The sequence below is a fragment of the Apostichopus japonicus genome, chromosome 15, assembly GCF_037975245.1.
Source record: "Apostichopus japonicus isolate 1M-3 chromosome 15, ASM3797524v1, whole genome shotgun sequence".
Classification (NCBI taxonomy): Eukaryota; Metazoa; Echinodermata; class Holothuroidea; order Aspidochirotida; family Stichopodidae; genus Apostichopus; species Apostichopus japonicus.
In genome coordinates this window covers 11,233,703-11,260,128 of record NC_092575.1, presented here as the reverse complement: position 1 = coordinate 11,260,128, position 26,426 = coordinate 11,233,703, and the positions used below count along the sequence as shown (strand labels likewise).

The window sequence follows — 26,426 nt, the reverse complement described above, 5'->3', positions numbered from 1 at the left end:
GATTGCCAGTCTAGATTCCTGAAGGCATTTTCCAAGGCTGCTGTAAAGAGTTTAGGAGAGATTGGATCACCCTGCCTCACACCTTTCAGAATTTTGAAGATGTTGGTTTTGTCTCCATCCAGATGAATTCTTGCACTGGGGTCTCTATAGATGGCTTTCACCAGACGAATGTATTTCTTATCTGTGATCTGGTCTTCCAATGCATGAAGCAAGGACTGGTGGTCGAGGCTATCAAAAGCTTTTTCATAATCTATGAAGCCCAGACAAAGATTAAACCGGTATTCCTTAGCTTTCTCAATCACTTGGCTTAAGGTGTGAAGGTGGTCTGATGTCCGGAAGCCTGATCGAAACCCCGCCTGCTCTCGTGGTTGTTTATCATCAAGATCCTTCTCCACTCTGGCTAGAATGACTCTGGTGAAGATCTTGTACAGATGAGGCAGCAAACTGATTGGTCGATAATTCTTGATGTCCTTCATATCCCCTTTTTTGTAAAGTATGATGACTTTTGCTTCATTCCATTGGGTTGGTATCTCCTCTAGTTCCATGATTTTGTTAAAGAGTTTTGTTAGGATCTCGGTAGTTCCTTCTCCTCCTAGTCTCAGGATGTCTGCCGTCAAATGGTCTTCACCTGGTGCTTTACCTTTTCTCATCTGATCTATTGCATTCCTCACTTCTGCCTTGAGAATTGGTGGTACATCCTCTGCTTTCTCTGACCAATTTTCAAGCGGTCTCCAATCTGGTTGGTCAGTGCTGTATAGATCTCTGTAGAAATCTTCTATGACTTGAGTTATCTTTGTTTTGTCAGTAATCTCTGTCCCATCCTTATCTTTCATTGATGATAGCAGCTTTCTGCCTCCCTCTAGTTTTCTGTTGATAATTTTGGGTCCCTTATTATTCTCCAATGTCTCTCGTACTAACTTAGTTCGAATCTTCCTCTTCCGCTCACGTCTTTTCTTACGGATTGTTTTGTTTAGCTCTGTGTATTCAATCTGATTATGTACTGTCTGCTGTCGGAAGGGTCTTAGCTCTTTCCTTTTCTCATTCAATTTCCAGATCTCCTCCTTTTGTTTGTCTGTTGTTGTGATTGCCGTTTTTGGTCTCTTTGCCAGTTTTTCGGCTTCCTCCAATAATATTGTAGATACTTGTTCATATATTTGGTTAAGTGGCTGATCTTCAACTAAGTCTTTTAGTGGAGCAAATTTGTTATTGAGCTCAAGCTGGAATTGTTCTTGCTTGTTTGATAGCAACTCTATGTCTATGGATCTTGACTTTCCTTTCTTGATCATACGCATCCTTTCCAACTTCTTATTGATCCTCACTTTAGCTCTGACAAAGCTATGGTCGCTGCCTGTGTCCACTTTAGGTATAGTTCCTACATCCATCAATAGTCTTCTGTGGTCACACAATATGAAATCAATAAGGTTATGGGTTCTGCCATTTGGACTCTCCCATGTCCAGTAGTTGTTAATCGGCTTTTTGAAGAGTGTGTTACCTATTACCAAATCTCTACTTGCTACAAACTCCATCAATCTGTCACCTCTCTCATTTCTGTCTCCTATTCCATAAGCTCCAATCCCCTTCTCATCTGTGCTTCTTCTTAAGCCCACCTTAGCATTGAAGTCTCCCATTAGTATTGTAAAAGATGAGGTATCTGTTGACATGATTTGGTCCAAATCGTTGTAGAAGTCTTCAACCTCAATTTCATCATGGCTTGATGTTGGTGCGTAGACCTGTATCACTCTTAAGGTGTGCTTCTTATTGATTTGAAGTTTTAGTGTGGCTATTCTGTCTGAGATTTCCTTATACTCCGATATGTTTTGTGCAATGTCTTTATGTACCAGAAAACCAACTCCATTACAACTTCTGCTCGTTGCTGATGTTGTGAATAGTGTATGTCCCCCTTGTGGTGTCTTGATAAGATTCCCTGGGCGTCTTGTTTCTGCAAGACCGATAATGTGCCATTTGATGTTAACAATTTCATCTAGTAATGCTTCAAGGTCATCTTCCGTTCTCAGTGTTCTCACATTGTATGTGCAAATGAATAGGTTGGTTTGGTTAGTGTTGATACTTCCATCAGATCTGAATCTTCCATGTGGATTTAAATCCAACTCGTCATCTGTTGGCGTTGTGCCAGAAGAATCACCATTCCCCGGTTTCCGAGCTCTCCTAGTTGAGCTGGGCCCATTATGGCCATGGGCGTTACGGCCTCCTTTTTTACTTGTTTCCATAATTGATGAAGGGATTTGCCTACTCTACCGCACTGGCAAGGTGAATTGGTAGAGGCTGAATGGACTCCTTGGACTCCAGTCCGATCTAAAGGAGCCCTTAAATCAGATTTTGATCTTGATTCTGACAGGAGGTCCAGCCCCCCCCTCTCTCTCCTCTCACTCTAAGAGTGGGGACCTCGGATTAGTCGCCGAGGGCTCGACCATGTGACAGGTGGCACTGGGCTACATGTTACCAGTGGCAGGGAGATCTCTCCTGAGACCTTTCCTGACCTGACCTCTCACGTATATATTCACATATATATTAATATTCTGTTCTGTCATAAACTTTTTTTTTTTTTAATTCAGGTCCTACTTTGTTTCTGTTTACCCTTTTCTTACAAATCTACCTTTCTTTTTGCAGTTGTCGGCGTCGCTTCTTTCTGCCTTCACATGACCCTGAAAATAAAGACCCAGGTAAGATTTTACTATACATACCAAAGAGGACCTGTATAAGGTCTATTGGTTATTGTTGTTCTAAATTTCTCAATAAAATGACAACATATTTAACTGTTCCATCTTGTACTTAGGGCGTTCCCTGCTATTATAACTCGGATGAACATAAACACATCATGTACGGTATTCTCTCGGTGATACGAAAGAACATGACTTTCAGTCCACACATGGTAATATTATATTGTTGAACCCAAGGGCGGCGGAAGCACTTTTAATCTGGGGGGGGGGGGCACCACGTCGAAGGGCACTTTGCAGAAATTCGATTGGACTGATGCAGCCTGATATTTAGTACCCTTTATAACTGTTATTGTATTATCTTATTTGCGTATACACATCACTCCATCATCGCTACCCCCCCACCCCTCAAGGAAACAATGCATACTAGCACTAAAATATCTAATGTGCAAATTGGGAAACAAGGAAAAGACAAAATGAGGTGAAATCATTATAAAGTCCAAGTCCCTACACACGCGATCGATACATGCATGAAAGCAAATGAAATATGTCAAAATACTGAAAGAAAAATAATTTTCTATGTTTTTTTCAATGGTTAAAGTGATATTATTATGATCATTATTATTGTAACGACTTTCCCAATAATTATAACCAATTTGGAAGGGTTATAACACGGCAAATGATTGTATGTTATTGGCATGCGATGTAATAACCAACGCATGCCTATATGATATGCACATTAAGATGTTAAATTTTGGTAATATTTTTCGGGCAAGTCGTTACAGCCCCCCCCCCCCCCCAATAAATTGGGCTTCTACGCCTGTGGTAGTTAACATTTAAAACTTCCCGAAATATTTCATTCGACGTGGGTTTCGCTTTGTAAACTCTTTTTTTATTTTGAAATTTTTATGTAGAAAAAGGGCACATTTTTAACCTGAGGAAAAGTGTGGGGGGGGGCACGTGCCCCCTGTGCCCCCCGGTTCCGCCGCCCTTGGTTGAACCGTGAAAGTGATGTAATAACCAACGCATGCCTATATGATATGCACATTAAGATGTTAAATTTTGGTAATATTTTTCGGGCAAGTCGTTACAGCCCCCCCCCCCCCCAATAAATTGGGCTTCTACGCCTGTGGTAGTTAACATTTAAAACTTCCCGAAATATTTCATTCGACGTGGGTTTCGCTTTGTAAACTCTTTTTTTATTTTGAAATTTTTATGTAGAAAAAGGGCACATTTTTAACCTGAGGAAAAGTGTGGGGGGGGGGGGGGGGGGCACGTGCCCCCTGTGCCCCCCCCCCCCGGTTCCGCCGCCCTTGGTTGAACCGTGAAAGTGTCATTCAAAATCTTTCGAACGTTTGTTAGCAATTGCGCCATCTTTTGTGAAGCCAAAATGAAAGGTTAAGTGTATATATAAAGCAGTCGTCCGTTTTTCATGTTCAAGAGAAGCAAGTGGTATCATATAGCAAACCATTAGTTCAGGTCGCCATGGTGACCGTAATATTATGGCGTATGCACTGCATATAGCCAAACACACATTATAATAGAAGCACATAGTCAGCATATGTGGACAAGGGCGGCGGAAGCACTTTTCATCTGGGGGGCACCAACGTCGAAGGGCACTTTGCAGAAATTCGATTGGACTGATGCAGCCTGATATTTAGTACCCAACTGTTATTGTATTATTTTATTTGTGTATGCACATCACTCCATCAACGCGACCCCCCCTCCCCTCCAGTGGCGGAGCTAGAGGTATTGGTCAGGGGGGCGAGAATGGTCTGTAGGGGCGCTTTCGACACTATCTAAGCGGAGCGCCACCACAGGTTGGCGCGGAGCGAACAGACATTTTTTGAGTAAAGGTACTCCCTAGATCGCCGGAAATGGCCCTTTCCGGGCCTTGCTAATTTGCAAATAATGTGACAAATGTCAATAGATAGATGAGAGCGCAATAAAAAAGTTAAATCCGCCCCCCTGACTGTATGGACGCTCCGCCACTGCCCCCCTCAAGGAAACAATGCATACTAGCACTGCAATATCTAATGTGCAAATTGGGAAACACGGAACAAGTTTTCTTTCGAGACAAAATGAGGTGAAATCATTATAAAGTCCAAGTCCCTGCACACGCGATCGATACATGCATGAAAGCAAATGAAATATGTCAAAATACGAAAGGACGGGGTAGGTTATGGGATATTAAAACTATACTCATTATTCATAGTAGGCTATAAATGGCTTCTGCTTATTACAAAGTCACAATGTAATATAGCAATGCATTTTTGGAAATGCATTAGGATTTTTGTGGCAAATTGAATATGCATAATGGCACTCACCAGAATGTTAGAAGCCTTGTGGTAGTAAACATAGGCGTAGGAGCCGGGGTGGGGGGGGGGGCTGCAGCCCCCAACCAATAACTTTTTTGAAAATTCGGGCAATATGCTGAGAATTTTTCGGGCACCTACTGAAAGAAAATAATTTGCTATGTGTTTTTCAATGGTTAAACTGATATTATTATCATCATAACCAATATGGAAGGGTAATAACACGACAAATGGTTGTATGTTATTGGAATGCGATGTAGCCTAATAACCGACGCATGCCTATATGATATTCATATTTACATGTTGAGCGCGCGCGGAGCGCGCTACAAATTTTGGGAATATTGGGAATATTTTCGGGCAAGTCGTTACAGCCCCCCAAATCAAATTGGGCTCCTACGACTATGGTATTAAACATTTAAAACTTCCCAAAATATTTCATTCGGGTTTCGCTTTGTAAACTTTTTTTTATTTAAAAATTTTTATGTAGAAAAAGGGCATTTTTTTAACCTGAGGGAGGAAAGTGGGGGGGGGCACGTGCCCCCTGTGCCCCCCCGGTTTCGCCGCCCTTGTATGTGGAACATCCTGTTTCCATAGCGCAAAATGTAACGTGTGTAGCCTATATAAGCAACATATATGACATATTGTACTTTACAACTTGCAGAATATAGCATAGGAAAAAAACTTACAAAAGGGGGAAACCAACTTTCGTGACCCCTATATTTTATATATTTCAGAGGATTCAAGTTTAACTAACGCTTGTATTGATACGGCAATTCATGCCACCATGTGTATGCTACGTCCTTCAGTTCCTTTACGGGAATGTTAACTGAAGTTAAAAGTAACCTACACAATCATGCATATCTTACACCCTAGAACATAGTCAGTTAGTTATTAGTGTCAGAGACACGGTAATCTTTACAAATCCAAACAACGACGTAAAGCTTAAGATTCGCCCAGTCATATCGAGAATACAATATAGTCTCAAAGGAAATTGGAATATGGAGAAACTTCGTGAAAGAGAGTGCTGCAACATAGAAATGACAACAAACAAAAGTTGGTCAACAAGGATAAAACTGATTAAGAATGAACTACCATTGATCACAACAGTTTTTACGATATACCACTAAGAAGCAACAAGCAGAGGTATGGCGAGGGATGTAAGACCCCCTCCCCTGCCGTGTGGAAAGTTTCAATTTAGTCGTTATGCATAACTTATTAAAAGCAAAGAACAAAACATAATAGGTTACGCCAACGTAGTATATGAGCATGAACTAGTTGTATTTACAGATTCCATCTAAACACTGTTAGACTTCCCCTGCCATCTCGATCCCCGTTCTCAACTTTCCTCCCTATTTACCCCTCCTGACACCCTACATGATCTTCCAATCCCCTTCCCTCTCGATCATCTATCCTCTCCCGATCACCCTACCTGCAATTCACTGGTCACTCACCCACCCTGAGCTCCCCCCCCCCCCTTGCCGAACTCGCTCCGTCCCGATCATTCTCTTGTCTGTACAATATAACGTTATCCTTAGACAGTTATATATGTTAATGTGGCCAAATAAATACAAAAAAATACAATGAAACAAATCGTAATATGACAGGAACCTGAAAAACATCTCACAATGTAGTACTCATCACACGGTCATCGTGTTGGTGTTGTGATATTAACGTACTCTTCACAAGGTCATCGTGTTGTTGTTGTGATATTAACGTACTCATCACACGGTCATCGTATTGGTGTTGTGATATTGACGTACTCTACACACGGTCATCGTATTGGTGTTGTGATATCAACGTACTCATCACACGGTCATCGTGTTGGTGTTGTGATATTAACGTACTCATCACACGGTCATCTTGTTGTTGTTGTGATATCAACGTACTCATCACACGGTCATCGTGTTGTTGTTGTGATATTGACGTACTCATCACACGGTCATCTTGTTGTTGTTGTGATATTGACGTACTCATCACACGGTCATCTTGTTGTTGTTGTGATATCAACGTACTCATCACACGGTCATCGTGTTGTTGTTGTGATATTGACGTACTCATCACACGGTCATCTTGTTGTTGTTGTGATATTGACGTACTCATCACACGGTCATCTTGTTGTTGTTGTGATATTGACGTACTCATCACACGGTCATCGTGTTGGTGTTGTGATATTGACGTACTCTTCACAAGGTCATCGTGTTGTTGTTGTTGTTGTGATATTAACGTACTCATCACACGGTCATCTTGTTGTTGTTGTGATATTGACGTACTCTACACACGGTCATCGTGTTGTTGTTGTGATATCAACGTACTCATCACACGGTCATCGTGTTGGTGTTGTGATATTGACGTACTCATCACACGGTCATCGTGTTGTTGTTGTGATATCAACGTACTCATCACACGGTCATCTTGTTGTTGTTGTGATATCAACGTACTCATCACACGGTCATCGTGTTGTTGTTGTGATATTGACGTACTCATCACACGGTCATCTTGTTGTTGTTGTGATATCAACGTACTCATCACACGGTCATCGTGTTGGTGTTGTGATATTGACGTACTCTTCACAAGGTCATCGTGTTGGTGTTGTGATATTAACGTACTCATCACACGGTCATCGTGTTGGTGTTGTGATATTAACGTACTCATCACACATGATCACATGTTAGCATCAGACCAGCTGCTTGGACCGGGGCAAAGAGGATCGTGTCCCCCCCCCCCCGTCCCCTACCTTGCAGATTACTTCCCCCTCTCCACCTGAGCCACTATCATGTGTACCAAAACTCCACAAGATTCATACAACGAGTATTGTGCCCCTGCTTAAATTGCTGGTGCCTCTCCCGGTTACCATTGAATCCCCACCCCCACCTCTCCATCAATTCATTCCATGCCGGTATATAGCAATACAAACTTAGTTTAGATATTTTGCATGTACACAGTTACACTAGAACGAGAAGAATGTCATTCTCATGTCTGTTGTTTACTGTCATTTCAAAGTTGAGCCACAGACCAATGGTGAAAGATTAATTATTAAAATGATCTCGCTCTGAATATCTTTGAAATTAGTTGTATCCACGTTATCTTATTGAGTTGATCTTCATATATATATGACAGAGGAAAACATCTGTGCTTGTCCTTTACAGCTATGAATGCAATTCACCGCCTAAATCCTCAAACCATCCGCTCGCGGTGGTGATAGTTCTCTATAGCGCATGTGTGTCAATATCATACTTGATACTACAACAACCGGCGTTTCACCAGGTGAGCTTACTTGACGACACTTGTAATTGTTCTGACTACTTTAATGCTAATATTGTCATGATATTTTACTTAAATTTTCAATTCTTCTGCCCCTATATAAATGTAACTAATACAAACTTGACAGCCGGTTTTAATGATAATGTTATTCTTGATTTGATATCGCTTTTATTAAATTTTCTTTAATTTAGTCATCGAAATGTAATTTTGAACGGTTTCAAGATATTCATCTGTGTCCGTCTAAATTTGGTTGTGGTGGAGGTGGGGAGGGGGGGGGGCAAAATATCAGAAACCTATTGAATGAGATAAGTTGGGGCTGAGATGACAACTTCCGGCAAGTTTACTGGGGCCATCGTGCATTATTTAAATAATAATTGCAACTTGTTAAAATCCCCCACCCCCAACACCTCTCCTAATTCTCTTACGTCAGATAAACGGCTATTAGTGAGTGGGCAATTTTATTAATAAAATATCTCGTGCCAGATAATTTTATCAGGTTTGTCGTATATTCGCTTTCGTCTTTGACAATAAATACATGCTAATGTACTTTTTGGGGGGTCAAATACGGAAGCGAAAGATGTATTTTCGAATCAATATAGAAAAAATATCATTTCAAAATGGACATCCTTGAAGTTGGAATCTCTAGCTTTCGCCTTTGTTAGTCTGTGCTAAAAGGTCTAACGTCGTTAACGCAATGTCAGTATTGACATAGCAGAGAGCAGGAATGGGTATAATCACTATAAAACGAAGAGCATTATTAATAAGTTAGACAAGTTAGAAGCAAACTATTGTCTATCAGCGCTGTGACCAAGAACACAGTTACGTAAAAGGTGATACTGTTTCGGAGATACCGGCATGTTTTAAAGGTTGTTACATATGTTGTTTACCGGCGCTATGACCCCCCCCCCCCTACACACACAAATAACATTTAACCTATGATATTCCCCAAACGGAGAACAATAGTCTGACCACTGTCTGACGGTTCCTGACCCCACCCCTCCCCCTCCCACCCCTAACTAGGCTTTTTTTGTAATGTCCTAAGTCAGTAAATTCTCATGGAATATCCTTTCCAGAAACGTTTACAAATTTACACACGGTTTAACACGGGTGGGGTGGGGGAGGGGTACGATTATCTGGTGAAAGGTTCCACCTCAATACAATGAAATTAGTATAGTATGCTACCTAGTGCATATGCCAATATCATCTCTTATATGTACGGTATGCCTACAGTATGTATTCGAATATTGTAAACCGAGTTGCGATCATTTCCTTATTTGCTCTTCCTTGTTACAGGCGGCGTTTGGTTAAGTAACATTCTGCATAATTGGGAGAACCTTCTACTGCGCACGGTAATCATATTACTTATGTTTTTCTTTACACTCTTAGAACAATACTGAACATGTATATTCGTACATCATTCTATGTTGTGGTGCCTATCGTACTGATATATGCAGAAATACGATATAATGGTTAGGTGCTTCGACCTGTCGAATTGGCATGTAAAAGTGCGCTGCATTTGCTTCCGTATAATGCTGACGAATCCAATGGTCATTCAATGGAGGATTAAAATAGGGGTGGGAATTATTAAAGGTGTGGGATTCACTGGGATCATTGAAGCCACCTCCTTTGTTGGGGGTCCGGTTGGGGCTCCCCCCGCCCAAAATTAAATTCATTCTTTTATCGTCAAATGGTTCATTCTGAGGCTTATTTAGATTACAGTTATAAATTGTAATCAAAATAAAATAAAACTGTTAGCAAACTGCTTATCCACTAGAGCGCCTGTGTAGGAGAATGTGTAAAAGTAAGTTGACCTGACGTTTCGATCCTAGCAGGATCTTCTTCAAAGGCTAAATGACAAGTAACACTAACAGAAGGGACAAAAACACGCACAGAATACAGACAGGTTAATGAGCATGGTGAAAACAAAGAGATAGATGTAAGGGGATTAGTAGACAAGGGATTAGTAGACAAAGTTATAAATTGTAAATAAACTCCAAAGTTCCCCTGACTGATTTAGGTAGTGACTAGAGTCGTTATGGGAGGGCCCAATGAGAATGAAGTATTTTATTTAGGGTGCTGCCGTGGTTTTATTGTGGGACTCCCATTCCTCTGCAGAAAAAAATGCAAAAGTCAAATGGTGCTTTCTGGGGCATATATAGAGTATAACGTCTATCTAAGTAGCCCTAAACGCAAGGTTTTGCGAATGAGTACTTCGTGTAAGGTTGAAGGGAGGGGGGGGGGGTGCACCCGTAATATTCCTTCTCCGACCTTAAAGCAAAGCAAACATCCTCTACTGAACCATTGCCCCGCATCACCCCCCCCCTCCCCTCCTGTACTCCTATAACCCAGTATAATTGTTTATTTTTTCCCAGACGTATGACACACTCCAAGTTTCTTCTGATTTATCCGTTGATTCTATACGTCGCGGCCTTTACTCTATGGCTCATTGATAATAACTTCTGTGAGCAGCTTAGGTAAGTTTAGAATAACAAGTCCTATGTTTACAATTCAGGTTTATTAAAACGACGTTAGTCAAAATCAAATTAAGAATACAAATACAGTGTGATTCGGTAAGTTCGACATCATGAAGTGACATTGTTTAAATTAAAGCAACGATATCTTCACAAAACATTAATTTGCTCTTAACATTTGGCGAGAGCCAAGTTCTGCATAACAAACGTTTTTATTACAAATGGCACCTATGAATGGTAGGAGTACTTCCCTTTAATGAAAAAGAAATCCTTTAACGACATTTCACCAACCAATTATGGCGTACAAGTTACAAAATACAGTATACACAACAGTAAATATTTACTCTGACTTTTTTAAATGTATATTGCTCTATCTTTTCTTACAGGGCAATTCGAAGTCAGGACTGTTTCAGTTCTTTGCTTGGTGGCACGTCTTTACCGCCCTTGCAAGCCAATCACAAGCAGCATTTAAGTAAGTTGTCCCCCACCTACCCCTATCCCTTCCACCTCGAATGTGTTAGACCTTTCATTTCAGTGTCATTGAGACGTGTACGCTCCAGCGTTATTATCCACCAATGATACAGTATATAGATAGAGTTGTATAGATGAGTTGAAATAACAGCGGATTAACTATTCGTCACAATGTAAAGAACATGGTAAGGGGGACACATGACATGGGAATACATTTGTAGGATGTGGTTTCACATTTTCGACCAAATGAAAAATGTATTATTATATATGTGTGTTAATGGTCATTGTTAACATTGTTTGTAAACATATATCGATTAATCTTGCATTCATGCGGAAACATCTACTTGTGATTTCTGATTCGCGTACAATGTATACGGCTCTATTTGGTGATCTGTATTTAAAAAGTGAATACTCATTTCGAATAACCATATTTTTTCCCGCCAGGCGTAGGCTAAAATGTTGCTGTTATTAGTGTTATGTAGTGATATTATTGTAAATAGCCTTTACTAATCCTCTCAAACTTTTGAAATGGTTCTGAAAATGAAATCCCATTCTCCCAAACAGATGATCGATCCGATGTATGATACTTATTTTACAATGTATGACTTTTTTCTAGCATTACTGAACTAATATATTAGGTATATCACTTAAGTTTTTTTCTCTCGCTCTTTTCCCATTTTTGGTTTATCGGATGATAATCGTAACCTATGCATTCATGCAGGCGGAGAGTGTGTGGATGTGGGTGTGTGTGTGGGTGTGTATGCGTGTATGTATGTAGGTATGTATGTGTGTATGTATGTATGTATGTATGTATGTATGTATGTATGTATGTATGTATGTATGTATGTATGCGTGTATGTATGTGTGTATGTATGTATGTATGTATGTATGTATGTGTGTGTGTATGTATGTGTGTGTGTATGTTTGTATGTATGTATGTATGTATGTATGTATGTATGTATGTATGTATGTATGTATGTATGTATGTATGTATGTATGTATGTATGTATGTATGTATGTATGTATGTATGTATGTATGTATGTATGTATGTATGTATGTATGTATGTATGTATGTATGTATGTATGTATGTATGTATGTATGTATGTATGTATGTATGTATGTATGTATGTATGTATGTATGTATGTATGTATGTATGTATGTATGTATGTATGTATGTATGTATGTATGTATGTATGTATGTATGTATGTATGTATGTATGTATGTATGTATGTATGTATGTATGTATGTATGTATGTATGTATGTATGTATGTATGTATGTATGTATGTATGTATGTATGTATGTATGTATGTATGTATGTATGTATGTATGTATGTATGTATGTATGTATGTATGTATGTATGTATGTATGTATGTATGTATGTATGTATGTATGTATGTATGTATGTATGTATGTATGTATGTATGTATGTATGTATGTATGTATGTATGTATGTATGTATGTATGTATGTATGTATGTATGAATGCACCTCACCCAGAATGTCAGGACCGGTGCTGGGAAACACACCTTAAAGGGCAGGACATTTTGAAAAGACAGGACCGAAAACCCGGTCCTGGGATTTTCTTTGGCTTATAGCCATAATCATGCTGCCCTCTTTCTTCTCTCAAAGTTTGAAGATGGTCCTGTCTTTGCCTATAGTATGCATATGTGTCTTTTTTCAGCATGGTAAAATTGACATGCAACTTTAATGAATGCTGCCCTCGGTCCTGAAATTAAAACACACCTCTTCCATAACACAGGTATGAAAGTATATTGCCTACAATATGGGGACCATAGAAATACTTCAGAACTAACATATTGTGTTAAAACAGGACCAGCCATGCATGATCATTAATTATATAGAGAAGATTATGACAACTAAATTAGGCATCAGTATCCGAACAACTTCCAAATCAGACTTTGAGACAAGTGAAAGTTATTTGAAAAACCGATGTGCCACCTACTAACATAGAATGGATATATACAAACAGCATTAATTAAATAAGGGCATTGACGAGCAAGTTACAGACGAATTTTGCATGATACAAAGACGGTGATTTTTCTTCCAACAAATATTTTTGATTTGCATGTAACCATGTTAAATGGTTTGGGTATTTTCCCACTATATTTCCAAAAGCTACAGAATGTATCTACATTTAAAAAGAATGTTACCGTAGGACTTTTTAACATGGAAAAGGATTTTCCTTATGCTTGGATATAGAGAGTTAATGCCTATGAATAATGGTATATTATATAAATTAATAGGAATATGTAGACAATCAAGACAGGTGACCTTTCTAACATTAAGTCAATTTCAACGTATCTTTGGAATAGTTTTTTATGAAGCATAGCATCATTAGAATAGAAATACGTGAAGAAAAGACTTAAGTGAAGGATTGCTTTCCTAAACTATTTTGAAACAACTAACAAAACTAACCTAACAAAACTACTATATATTATTTTCGACAGGTTTGCTAGTTTTTCAACATATGTCTTAAACTTAAAGAACAATTTAAGCCGTTGTCAGAATATCTCAGTCCTTTATTTTAGTAAGCTAGGGAGCATTATGAGTTTTAAATCGGTGCATGTTTGAAATTGAAATAAGACCGGGTAAATAACCCATTTTAAGTTGAAGTAACTCCAAATGACGATAAGGTACCTACAATTCGAAGACCGATAAACACACATTTCATTAGCCGTGTATATAATCAGGGGACCGAATAGTCAAGCATTCTTAAGAAATGAGAGGTTCTGTACAAACAGGGATATCAAATGTTTTCACCCCCCCCATTCCCAAAAGAAATGAATAATAGAATAATATAACCTATTATCTATGATCGCGTTTGGGAGAATTACCGGCAAATTTCGTAGAAGTAGAACAATTTATTTCACATTGACAAACAACGCAGCGAATCAAAAAAGTAGTACAGGATATTTATGTTTCTTTCATTTTCTGACAGTATTTCATACTTATATCCCTTTTCTCATTCTGTTCTTTTGTGGACCGGTCGATTTTAATCATCTGGAATTTATTTAACCCCGAAGATTGGTTTTTACATGTTTTTAGCAGAGTGAACTGAAACGAACTATGTTCTGTGACGTTCAACTTTTATTGATTGATCAGAAAAAGTATGTACTGTCTTCAAACAAAATTGGTAACTTGAAACAGCAAAACCTAATAAAATAAATATCTGTGCTCTTCATGTATTCAGATTCAATCTCTCAAGTCTCCCTTTCAGTAGCCTAGGCTACGAAACATATTACAAGAAAAAGTCCCAAATAATACAAATAATGAGATCAGAACGGTGCTTGTTTGAATCTGTAATAGAAAAAGGCTGATTGGCCCATTTTAAGTTCAAGTATAATTCCAAATAACGATACGGTACCTACAATTCGAAGACCGATAAAAACACATTTCATTGGCCGTGTATATAATCAGTGGACCGAATAGTCAAGCATTATTAACATGGGAGAGATTCTCCACAAAAAGGGTTATCAAATGTTTTCATCTCCCCCTCCCACCCCGCCCCCCACACCCGCCAAAGAAATAATTAGTAGAAATAATATAACCTATTATCTATGATTGCGTTTGGGATAATTTCCAGCAAATTTCGTAGAAGTAGAGTGATTCACATGGACAAAAAACGCAGAGACTAAAGAAAGTAGTATAGGCTAGTTATGTTGTCTTCGTTTTCTGACAGTATTCTGTTCACAGAGCGAAAAACTTTCATCCCTTTCGCATTATGTTCTTTTGTGAACCGGTCGATTTTAATCAACTGGAATTTATTTAGCTGCATTCAGATTCAATTTGAATTCAGATTTGTTTGAATCTGTGATAGAAACGGCTGATTGACCCATTTTAAGTTCAAATAACTCTAAATAACGACACAGTACCTACAATTCGAAGACCGATAAACACAAATTTCATTGGCCGTGTTTATAATCTGGGGACCGAATAGTCAAGCCTCTCCAATTTGAAAAACGTTCAAAGCGATGAGCACCTAAAACAAGATTTGATGTTTTTGTGAGCATGGTAGTGACGGCAAGTCGAATTTCAGAATCTGCTACAGGTTGCACAAGGTCATAGTTGTTCATCTCAAGCAGTTCTTGGCGGGACAGAAACCCCGGGCCTGTACACCACATACTATCGTGAAGCTCATGTGCTGCAATGGATCTAGAGGCCAAGTCTGCAGGATTTTGTTTAGTAGCAACGTTACACCACTGTTCTGGACGTGTTGACTGTCTGATGCGATTTACTCGATTTTATACGTAAACATAGAAACGTTTGGTAGTGTTGTTAATGTAACCAAGGACGATCTTACTGCCTGTGAAAAACCTTACAGTATCTATCTCTAAATCAATTTCATCATTGATGTACTCATACAACTCCACTGCCAAAACTGCAGCGCATAACTCAGTCGGGGAATTGTGTGGGCTAGTTTTGGTGCTAATTTTGCTTTTCCCAACAAGAATCCGACTTGACAATTTCTTTCTTCGTTGACAACTCTGATGTACGCCACTACTCCAATGGCAACTGTAGAAGCATCAGAAAAGATACACAATTCCTTCTTTTTAGTCAACGACAATAACGATTAAATGACACACCGGGGAACATGCACATCTTCTAACAACTTCAAGGATTCCATCCAATTAATCCATTCAACGTCTCTTTCAAACCTGAGAGGCTCGTCACAGTTGTTGATCTCAGAACTAAGTTCTCTCAAAAGGGCCTTTCCTTTTATAGTTATCGGAGCTGTCAAACCAAGGGGATCATACAAACTGTTGACGACAGATAAATCACATCTCTTTGTGAATGCTTTGTCTTCTGAAGAAACACTGAATGTGAATGCATCAGTATCCAGGTCCCACAACATGCCTAAACTTCGCTGAATCGGGAGTGGATCTGAGGATAGATCTAGGTCCTTTATGCCTTTGGCTCTGTCATCTACATCAAATGCTTTTACCACTTCTCCATTGTTTGAAGCTTTTTTATAGAGGTTAATGTTTGACTCAGCTTGCATTGCTCTCGTCCTTTACAGAAGGTCAATGGCTACTTGAGGTGTGGGGAAAGAAGAGAGGCCATCGTCAACATAGAACTTGTTTTCAACATATTGTTTAGCATCACTTCCATGGATTTTTTTTCCTTTTTGAGCTGCTCTCCTTAAGCAGTCAGTGGCGACTGATGGGGAAAGGACTATTTTCAAAAACATGTACCTTCATACGATATTCAGAGATTTCCTTTGTCATGTCGTTGTTATTTAAACCACAGGAACCTGAGAGAATCTCTGTGATCTTCCTTCACTAGAAAGCTACATCTTCTGTATGTCGGCTGCAAAGGCTATGGGATCCTTCCTGAAACGCATCAGCACACTCAAAAGTGAGTCGTTCAGATCTGGACCGCTAAGTAGCACACTGTTCAACGAAATTTAACAAATTCTGCTGAAGGAATCAAACACGACACGAATCTGGTCAGGCGTTTGTGGGTGATGCACCCCAAATATGGAGAGATACGAACATTCTTTGCCATTTTCTAACGGAGGGGCAGGTTCGGCATGATCATTGTCTAACATTTTTTGAACAAACTCCGCAAACTGATTCTTCTTGGTGGAATTCTTCTCCAATGACTTGCGCAGAGAGTAAAAGCGCTTCTGTGCTTGTACCCGGTTATTTGGTAGGTGCCTTCTCTCAGGACGGAAAAATAATGGTGCCACCCAACTTCCATTTTCATCCTGATGGACATGTTTGTCCATTATGTCCAGAAAAATGTTATCTTCTATAGAAAGGGCTTCTTTCTTATAATCATTTGTTTTATCAAATACTGCTGTACCAAACTGAACCTTCCCTGTAGATCCTTTGTTACCGGTGATGTTTAAGTCACTCTTCTTAGTCTTGTCAATTCTCTCTTTCACTTGAATCATGTTGGAACAAGGTTTCATGAGAGAGGTACGCCCATTACTGTAAAGACTGGTTTTGAAGACGTTGTGGTGTTTGGGCTGGTGGGATGTGCCCAAACACACTTCTCCAACAATAACCCATCCCAAGTGTAGTCGCTGGTCATACGGAGCATCATGGGGGCCGTTGATGTGTTCCCGCATCCTGTGGGCCCTCAAGACATCTCTTCCGAGCAGTAACAAAATCTGCACTTCCGGGTCAACTGGTGGTATCTTGTTTGCAATGTTCTTAAAATGGGAAAATGATTCGCAATATCTGGTGTTGGGATTTCCTGTCTATCATCTGGAATCATCTCACCCTGTATCAGCGATGACAAGTGAAATTTGACTTTGTAATCAATGGAACTTATCATCAGGTTGTAAGCTCTCCTTCCAGCAGTCTCCAAAATACCTGAAAAAGTCCTCCGTGTGTAAGGGGTAGCAGTAGATGCTATGCCAAGTGCATCAAATTGTTGTGGTTTAGCCAGGGACCTGTTACTCTGCTCGTCCAATACAGCATACACCCTGATAGCTTCATGTTCCTTCCATTGTGAATTCACCTTGACTTGGCATACCTTCGAACAAGAGCGTCCACACAAATTATAAACACAAATTCAGTGCACTAAGAGGTAACAGACGAAGAGTTCTGCTCCCTACCATTATCTCCCTTAGTAACTTGTGTAACACGAAAAAAAAATGCTTGATGAACATGGAGAGCGGTGTTGTGTCTCACACTTCCACATTCAGAACGCTTCACCGATACTTTGCAATGTCTAGCAACATAATCACTTGTCGCCATGCATCTGAAACTTTCAGTCATATCAGTGATATGTGTCTTCACTCTTTCTGGATACACAAACCTACCTGCTGAGCTATTTAGCTTAAAACTAGGAGCGTTGAGAACTTTGGCTTCCTGTCGAACAAATCTGTAAAACACAGAAAATGGTGGGAACGTCACATTGCAGTCTTCCTTGTACCTAGCTCCCTTTGAACGCCATTTATCTTGAAGTCCTGGTGGGAGCTTTTCCACTATTTGCTTCACCCCACCGGCCGAGTCAAGGTAACTGAGACCAGGGAGAGTTCCGTCTCTCATAGCACACTCCAGTTCTAACAAAACATCACTTAACTCTCTGATTTTTGTGTTATCCTTGGTGTTTATCATTGGGAAATCATCAACTTTCCTCAACAATGCTTGCGTCACTACTTCTGGAGCTCCATAACATCCAGGCGTTGCCATACCATATCTAATCCCACTTGTGGGTTAGTAACTTGAGCAGAGCGTAATCTTTTGGCATGTAGTGACGACTTTTCACCTAGCCATTTTATCAAGAGAAAAAGTTCTTCCCTGGGCAACAAATTAAGGTCCTAAATCACATCTCTAAATGATGCCTTCCACGCTCTGTAATGTTCTGGTTTCTCGTCAAATATAATAAGTCTGGAACTCACCAAGTCTTTCCGAATGAGATACTTAGCGAGGTCTTCAGACTCTTGCCGGTACTTTGCTCTTGTCTGAGTGATGATTGGATTTCTTAAAGCCGCCTGATCGCTAAAATGGTGTTGAATATAATCACTGATTCGCTGATTGGAATTTACTTCGTGAATATCTGCATCACGTAATTCGTCATGATACACTGCGGCTTCAGCTGAAGCAGCAGCTACCTTTTCACTTTGAAGAATAAGCATATCAGCGTCCAGTGCTGCCTTTTGTTTCAACAGTTCCGCCTCTTTGTTTGCATATGTGAGCAATGTCCGAGCCGATTCAACCTTAGCTCGTGCCTTCATTGCTGCTGAACTCTTGGACGATCCATATATGCTTGAGCTTTTAGTGCATTTTGACTTAACAGATTTTGTGTCAACGTTAACTGATTCACGATGTTGCCTTGTACTAATGTCGTGATCCATTGTTTTAATTTTGTCTGTTTCCTTATCCGCTGCTCCGCTGGGTTCTTTCTCAATACGGAAATTTCTTCCTGATCGTGTACCCATTGCTATGCCTTGATTCAGTCTTTTTATTGTGATACCCTAGCGCTAAAAACACAGGGCGATATTCAGCCAGACGACCATTTCCCATCAAACCCAAAAACAAAGATAAACATTGACAAGATCATGGACGTTTGCCAGCAGTTTAATTCAAGTATATGTTGGTGAATGAGTGCGTGGATGGTAAAAAGACTATCACCCTCCAAGGTTAGAAAAAAATGAGTAAGATTAAGGCTAAATGATCGCATCTAAACCAAGCGATGCTTCTGAGATGTAAAAACGTGTCAAATTGTAAACAAAACGATTTCTGAGTAGTCGAAAGGAAAAGAGTGGCGCTTTACTAAAAAGTTATATAAATACAATTAAAGTCAAAAACACAACAGACATATACCGATTTTAGTCAACATATACCAGTTTAAACCGATGATATGTCGAATTAATTGGTAGAAGTCAAATTCCTTGGACTTATACCAGTTTCTAGCAACTCAAATTGACATATACCTATTTAAATCGACATATCATCGATTTAGCTCATTAACATATTCCAAATCCCAATTTCGGTGATGATTGACGAGTGGAGATACATAACGTGTAGTCACCTGACAATGCGCGCGAATTATTGAAAATAAACACAAGCACAGTGGAATGCATGATTTGAGCTTGAATACTGTAATTGATAATCCCCTGGGTATGTATTTAGCTACAGTAAAACGTACCCTTACAGTAGGCACTGCAGAACAATATCATCTTTGTTTATGGTGTAACTGGAGTAGGTTGTTGCATCGGTGTACGTACTGTAGGCCTATGTATTTGTGTGTGTATTTGGCTAAAAGTATTCCTATACTATAGCTCCACGTGTTTGAGAAGACAAGCCCAGTTTGCATTGAGATAATTGCACGTCATTGACATATCAGTTTTTCAGCCCTATTATTACACTGAAATCTCTTTGCAAGTAATTGTCCATAATTACCATTGACATAATCATGATGAATACCCTTGCTAGCTTGGTTATTTTGGAACTATGTATTTATGGACTTGCATTAACAGGAGACTGAACTGATGTCACGAAGACACATCAATTTAACCGTATGAGCATGTCAGATGTGCAGAAACATGACCGTTTAAAACAGAGATATTTATAGAAACATTAGCAACATTAACAACCAAACGACCAAAAAGGTGCAACGTACATAATATCGTGACGCAACATTAGTTTCTCAAACAACAGTGATCGTGACAACGAAATGATTTCAAGCACGAATTTGGGGGTCCATGAATGTGTTCGTGAAAATTCATCATTACATATATATATATCTATCTATCTATCTATATATATATATATATATATATACATATATATATATATATATATATATATATATATATATATATATATATATATATATATATATATATATATATATATATATATATATATTAACCAACACCCTTTTGGACAATGTTTGACAATATGACGCTGCAAAGCACATCACAGTCCAGTTTCTATTGGGTTATATTTGGAAGTGCACTTTTCACTGTCAGTATGATTGCTTCGAAGCGTGACATGGACGTACACTTTAAGGACACGCCGTACTAACATATATGTCTTAGACCATTGTCTCTATTTATGGTTCACAGACCTATGGTTAACCTATTTTGACTTGCTTAACACTCCCTAGTTTTTTTGGTGAGGCGGGGTGGGGGTGGGGGAGGGTGAAGTAAATAGCAAACAATAGGGTTGAAATATTATCACGGTAGATGTGCTACCATATAGTATTACTCTCCTATTTACATATTCTGTCTATTTCGCCTTGAAATGTGATACATTCGCAAAGTTTTTTTTGGTCTGTATATAAAACTTCATCAAAGTGCAACGGTTTTTTTCCTTCTTCTTCTAAGCATATTACTTTTCTCAGTGAATACATAATTTTAATATGAATAAAGAAGAACAAAGAAGACAACTTCAACACAATTGTCATGATGACATCATTCACACTGCTTTTGCCAGATGCATTCACAAATATTATGCCCGGATTGAAAATCATATTCTATAGGTTTACCTGCCCGTGTGTGGCCAAAATATGTTGACGGTTATTGGTCATCAGTCATGTCTAGAATTAACGGTGAAGCAATGTCATATCGGTCTTATCTAGTGGACAACCTGCAGTCTTTGAAATATCTGAGAATGCCTTTGGGCAATCTCTTTCACTTCTGGGCAAAGTACCTGTGCATTCTCTTTTTCAAACATAGTGTGGGATATTCGAACTAACATGTGGTTTTTTAACCACTCCTATAACTAGCACAGTTTACACATGCACATCTGGTAATCAACCAATCAGAAAATTTCTTTGAGGTAATATTAATCACGTCCGCTAAACCAAAATTTAGCTTTGAGCGTCTTTAAAATTGTATCCAATGCTCCGAAATGAAATATATAATGGACAATATACTTACACTTGGGATTCTTCTCGTAAGTAATTGGAGACGAGATCTCTTTAAACATATTTTCACAACCAGTACATATATTGAGAACGTTACAGCTGTGCTATAGCCTACAAAATATTTGTAAAACTGAAAAAAGGGATCGATCATGCGCATTAGGAACCAGAACCGTATGTACGTCACTGTTTGGACCCAGAACCTAGACACATCCCTATTAGGACCGGTATGACAGCGCCTTCTGCTAAAAACGGTAAAGATCCCTGTTTGCAGTAATTAATGCGTTAAAACCATCAAACCTCTGTTAATGGGTTATCACAGCTAAATCAACATAATGCATTAATATGCATGCATGACCTCCTTTTTCTGCCTCTTTTCTTTAATCTTATATACTGCCTTGCAGGGTTTTTAAACGAAGGTTTGATTTATTTTGCCCTTTAAAACCTCTTGAAATAATTTTAATTCTATCACTTAGCTTTCAATTTGAATATGTTACAAAGTGCTCCGTTCAGTTGCTGTCCACTCGGTGAGTATAAATATAAACTAAACCCTTGTCCAATTCAACAGTGTCAACAAGAGTTGTGTAATTTTGTTTATAGCTTGACCAAGGATAACTCAATAACAATTTAAAGTATTAAGTAAATAGCTCGGAAAAAAGACCTCACAAGTGTTGACGTCACTGAACTGACAGTGACAAATATCACGTTTGAAAATAATATCACTAGCTAACATTGAATATATAAAGGAAATGGAATGCAGAATAACAAAATAAACCATAATATCAGAAATTATTAATTAGGTGGAAAAGCAAAGGAAACAAAAATTTTCGACGGGTATAGATGGCATATGCAATATATCTTCGGAAATGAATTTCATGTTATGAATTAATTACCGTACTTGTTGTTATTTATGTTGTCTATAGTATTTTTCGTCTTCCACTTCGAGGAGTTGGTGTGGGACTACCGCCTGCCCGCACCCCCCTCCTCCCCTTCATTCTTTTAATCACCCTCCAGACCAATGCTATATGTCCATGCACTTGATGAATAATTGGTACTTATATAAGGGCCCTTAACAACTCCCTGTTAAAAGGTTATAGTCAATTTTGATATGCCGAAAACCCTTAAACAAGTATCCTATTAGTCAATTAAAGTGGGCTTAACTGACTACTTAGGTTTACAGTGTAACAATTCAATAGAATAACATAAGACTTTCATGTCATGGTAAAAGTATACCCTCATATTAAAATTATGTTTTCGCCCGTAAAATAATCCTGTAATTAGAATCTTTCAGAACCATCCTACTTGTTAAGGATATAGAAGAATTTGTCAACTATTGAAATATTTGGACGACTGAAATACTGTAAGCAGCCTAATTTCAAATTAGGAGTGCAAGCATAGCAAGAACTAACGACTTGAAAGCAATGCGACATTCAAGAAGAAAATTTTAAATTTTTGGCATGCAACTTTTCAACTTTAACAACTTAAAATAGGGAAAAACTTGTTTGGCATTATATTAGTGGTGGGTGTGGCCACCAGGGCTGTTGCCATGGCAACACTATAAAACTTGGGAACAAATCATATCTTTCGGAGTATACAACATGAAAACACAATCTAAGTGTTTAGTTACATCAATTGTATGGTGGCTGGTTGATTACAATCAAGATATGAGTCATTTAAGGTTTTTATTATGCCCAATCAGGACCGTTGCGATGACAATGCTTCAAAACTTTCTTGGGGTGGGGTTGAGAATTTAAGATAAATCATTTAATTGTAACTTAAAAACATGAAAACACAATCAATGTGTCTTTGCCATAAAACTTTCAGACTGTCTGGTTGATTGATCTCAAGATCAGGCCCATTTAAGGTTACTATCGAGCTCAATTAAGACTGTTGCTATGGCAACACTAGGCTGACTAAATTTGAGTTTGAAATGGACTTTGACAACAAAATGTCATATTTATGTAACTAAACAACATAGAAAGTTACACAAGCTAAGTGTCAAGATATATATATATATATATATAGAGATTTAGGGCTGCCAGGTAGATTAGATCAAGATCATTGCAGATTAAGCTCATTCCCAACACTTTGCTGATAGAATTGTAATTCTAATTTGTGAAGAAAATGTCATGTCTTTGCTCAAATATACAGTTAGCCATTAGTAACTTTACATTTTGTTCTATACTTTGAATTGTTCATCAATGCTGTTACCATGGCAACAGCCCTATTTCGACATCACAGTGACCTTAAATGATCCAGATCTTGACTGCAATCAACCGGGCAAAGTCAGATCAATGTAGAAAAAAGACAATTAGTTTGTATTGTTTGGTATATGTATATTATGTGATATTTTTCTCAAAGTCCAAATTTCATCATGGCTATTGCCATGGCAACAGCCCTAATTAGGGATGACTTTGACTTTCCTGGTTGTGATTGGTTTCACCAAGACAGCTTCAAATATATATACTGAGACACTAACGTTGTGCTTTTAGGTTATTTAATTACAAAGATATGACATATTCTTAAATTCCAAGTTTTAATGAATGTGTTGGCAACTTGGTGATCACACCAACCATTAATTAAATGGCAAACAAGCAGATTGTGATGGCTGAGGGTCTTAGCTAACAGAAAAAACATGGTGGGGTGGCAATCCCTAAAAAAAAAATGGTGGGGCGAAACTCCCTAAGGGATTCGCTTCTTTTTTCTTTTTTTTCTTTTTCTTTTGGGGAGGGGGGGGGTCTTTTGGTGCGTTGCCGTTGTACGTGCTCCTGCTTCAGTCCTCGCTTTGCATCCCTACTCTCTTGTTCTCACGTTATTTTCTTGATGACAAGATATATTTGCGTCAAACTGTATGAAGTGAGCGTGACGCATTTGCGAGTTACCCAATAGTAATACCAGTTCCTAATACAGGACGATACCATGGTTACGTACGGTTACCCAATTTACGTAGCTACGTTTATACCTTTCATGCTTAAACCTGATTTTTGACATGTCACGCCTAATAAAATGACACAACATCTTTTCTTTTTTCCCCCCTCATTATGGGTTCTATACTTATGGCATATATCTTACAGTTCACATGATTTAATTCAGCTGTGTCAACTGATAGGCTACTGATTTGCTACATTCCACTACAACAGAATGTACAAAACACAAATAAATGGAAACAAACATAAAAGAAAGTAAATTTGAATCAATAGTAAATAACATGAAAAAATTGACTTGACTTTACAATATTTCGCATATAGCCACTCATCGATCTTGTTGACAGAATTATATCTTCTCACTCATACGCAAGCAGGGAGAATCACCTGCTAGGGAGAATCCCCTACTAGTGAGGAGGGAAACTATGCCTGACCTCTGCCACAATCGTAGTTCATGTGATTGAAAGATTGAAAACAGGTGTGCCACGATTGTATTATTCCCTTTTCTTCGATCTAATGTCTTCAGTTTTAAATCCATAGAAAGGATCAAGCAGCATATAGCTCTGTTATGATTGTATAAAGTGTATTTCTTCTGAGGGATTTCTTATAAGAATGCTTTCCTTGTTAGCTTTTCTTCCATTTCATGGCGGTTTAGTTCTTGGGATCAACGTAATCTCTAATCATCCATGACTTGAAACGGAAAACAAAGAATGTTTCTATAGTCCACATGTTCTCATTGGTTCTTCCTTTCTTTTGACACTTACAATACTTTGTAACATTATGTTCTTTTTTCAAGATTAAATGTAATGCATGAATAAATTTGGGTCGGGTGAGGAAGTTAAAGTTAGTTAGGTGGAGGGAGGATTGTCTCTGTTGGCCCATCGTCTAATTAAATATGATGGTCCCACTCAATTTTGCATGTTCTTGATGATAAGATATATTTGCGTCAAATCGTATGAAGTGAGCGTGACACATTTGCGTGTTACCCAATGGCAATATAAGATCCTAATACAAGACGATACCATGGTTACGTTCATTGTCTATGTACATATTGTGAGACAATTTTTATTGGACACTTTTTTTCTTGTATATACATGTTAGTGCTTTTTTATCCATGGTTATTGCCTTTTGTGTGCTATTTTACTTTTTATCATTCGGTCATATGCTTCTTTAGCTGTGTGTTTGACTTGTATTCTTTATGTATTTTTTTACCTTTTTATTTGTAAAGCGCCCTGAGACTTCTGTTACGGGCGCTTAATAAGAACTGTTTATTATTATTATTATTATTATTATTATTATTATTATAAGGTTACCCAATTTACCGAACTACGTTTAAACTTTTCATGCCTAAACCTGATTTTTGTCATGTCACGCCTATTTCAATAACACAACATCTTTTGTTAAACAGAGTAAAACAGAGTTCTGGATGAAAGACAAATAATAAATTAAGGTGAGTTCTGGATGAAAGACGAATCATTTATTTGTTCTATGTTCAATTTTTTCAAACCCACACTCTATGAGAGGTGACGCAAACACCTCTTTTCAAATCAATAGGAGTAGGAAATTTAAGTTTTATTCCGTTCGTTTATATCTTTGTTATAGAGATCTAATATAGAACTGTCATGGTTCAGTAACGTATCGGCAAATGAAATGAGGAGGGGCGGCGGTGAAAGGAGAGTAGCTACGACTTTGAAAGGGACTAGCTATTGTCTCCTATGACTTATGCTTTATAGAGATTTTAGCTACTGATAGAGTCGACCATGTCAGAGTGTTGACAAAATATACACGCAAATACCGCAGTTTCAGAGTATCAATAAACACAACAAGTCACTGCGGGCTAAACAAAGTCTTGTAGTTGACGAATTCCCGATCCCCGTGTTTCCCAAATCTACTTGCTAAACTCAAAACCCTATGAATTATGTTTGAGTTTCGAATTACTGTGCTATTTCCAGCCAT

At 38.5% G+C, this 26,426-nt stretch overlaps 2 protein-coding genes across 7 annotated transcripts in view; one reads left to right on the top strand and one right to left on the bottom strand.

Moving 5' to 3' along the window:
* LOC139981507 (uncharacterized) overlaps window positions 1–26,426 on the bottom strand; it is a 108,171-nt gene that overhangs the window by 55,066 nt on the left and 26,679 nt on the right. The window lies entirely within an intron of this gene.
* Window positions 8,114–26,426, top strand: part of LOC139981511 (uncharacterized) — a 28,584-nt gene continuing 10,271 nt past the window's right edge. For 3 of the 6 annotated variants that reach the window (XR_011797871.1, XR_011797869.1, XR_011797870.1), the window contains exons 1-5: window positions 8,114–8,254; window positions 9,545–9,600; window positions 10,624–10,725; window positions 11,109–11,194; window positions 25,879–25,920. Coding sequence is in view for 2 of the 6 variants with exons in the window: in XM_071993957.1 (XP_071850058.1) it covers window positions 10,628–10,725; window positions 11,109–11,194 (184 nt within the window). In the remaining 4 variants the exon portion in view is untranslated. The remainder of the gene's footprint in view (window positions 8,255–9,544; window positions 9,601–10,623; window positions 10,726–11,108; window positions 11,195–25,878; window positions 25,921–26,426) is intronic. The other 3 variants (XR_011797872.1, XM_071993957.1, XM_071993958.1) reach the window with 2 other exon arrangements.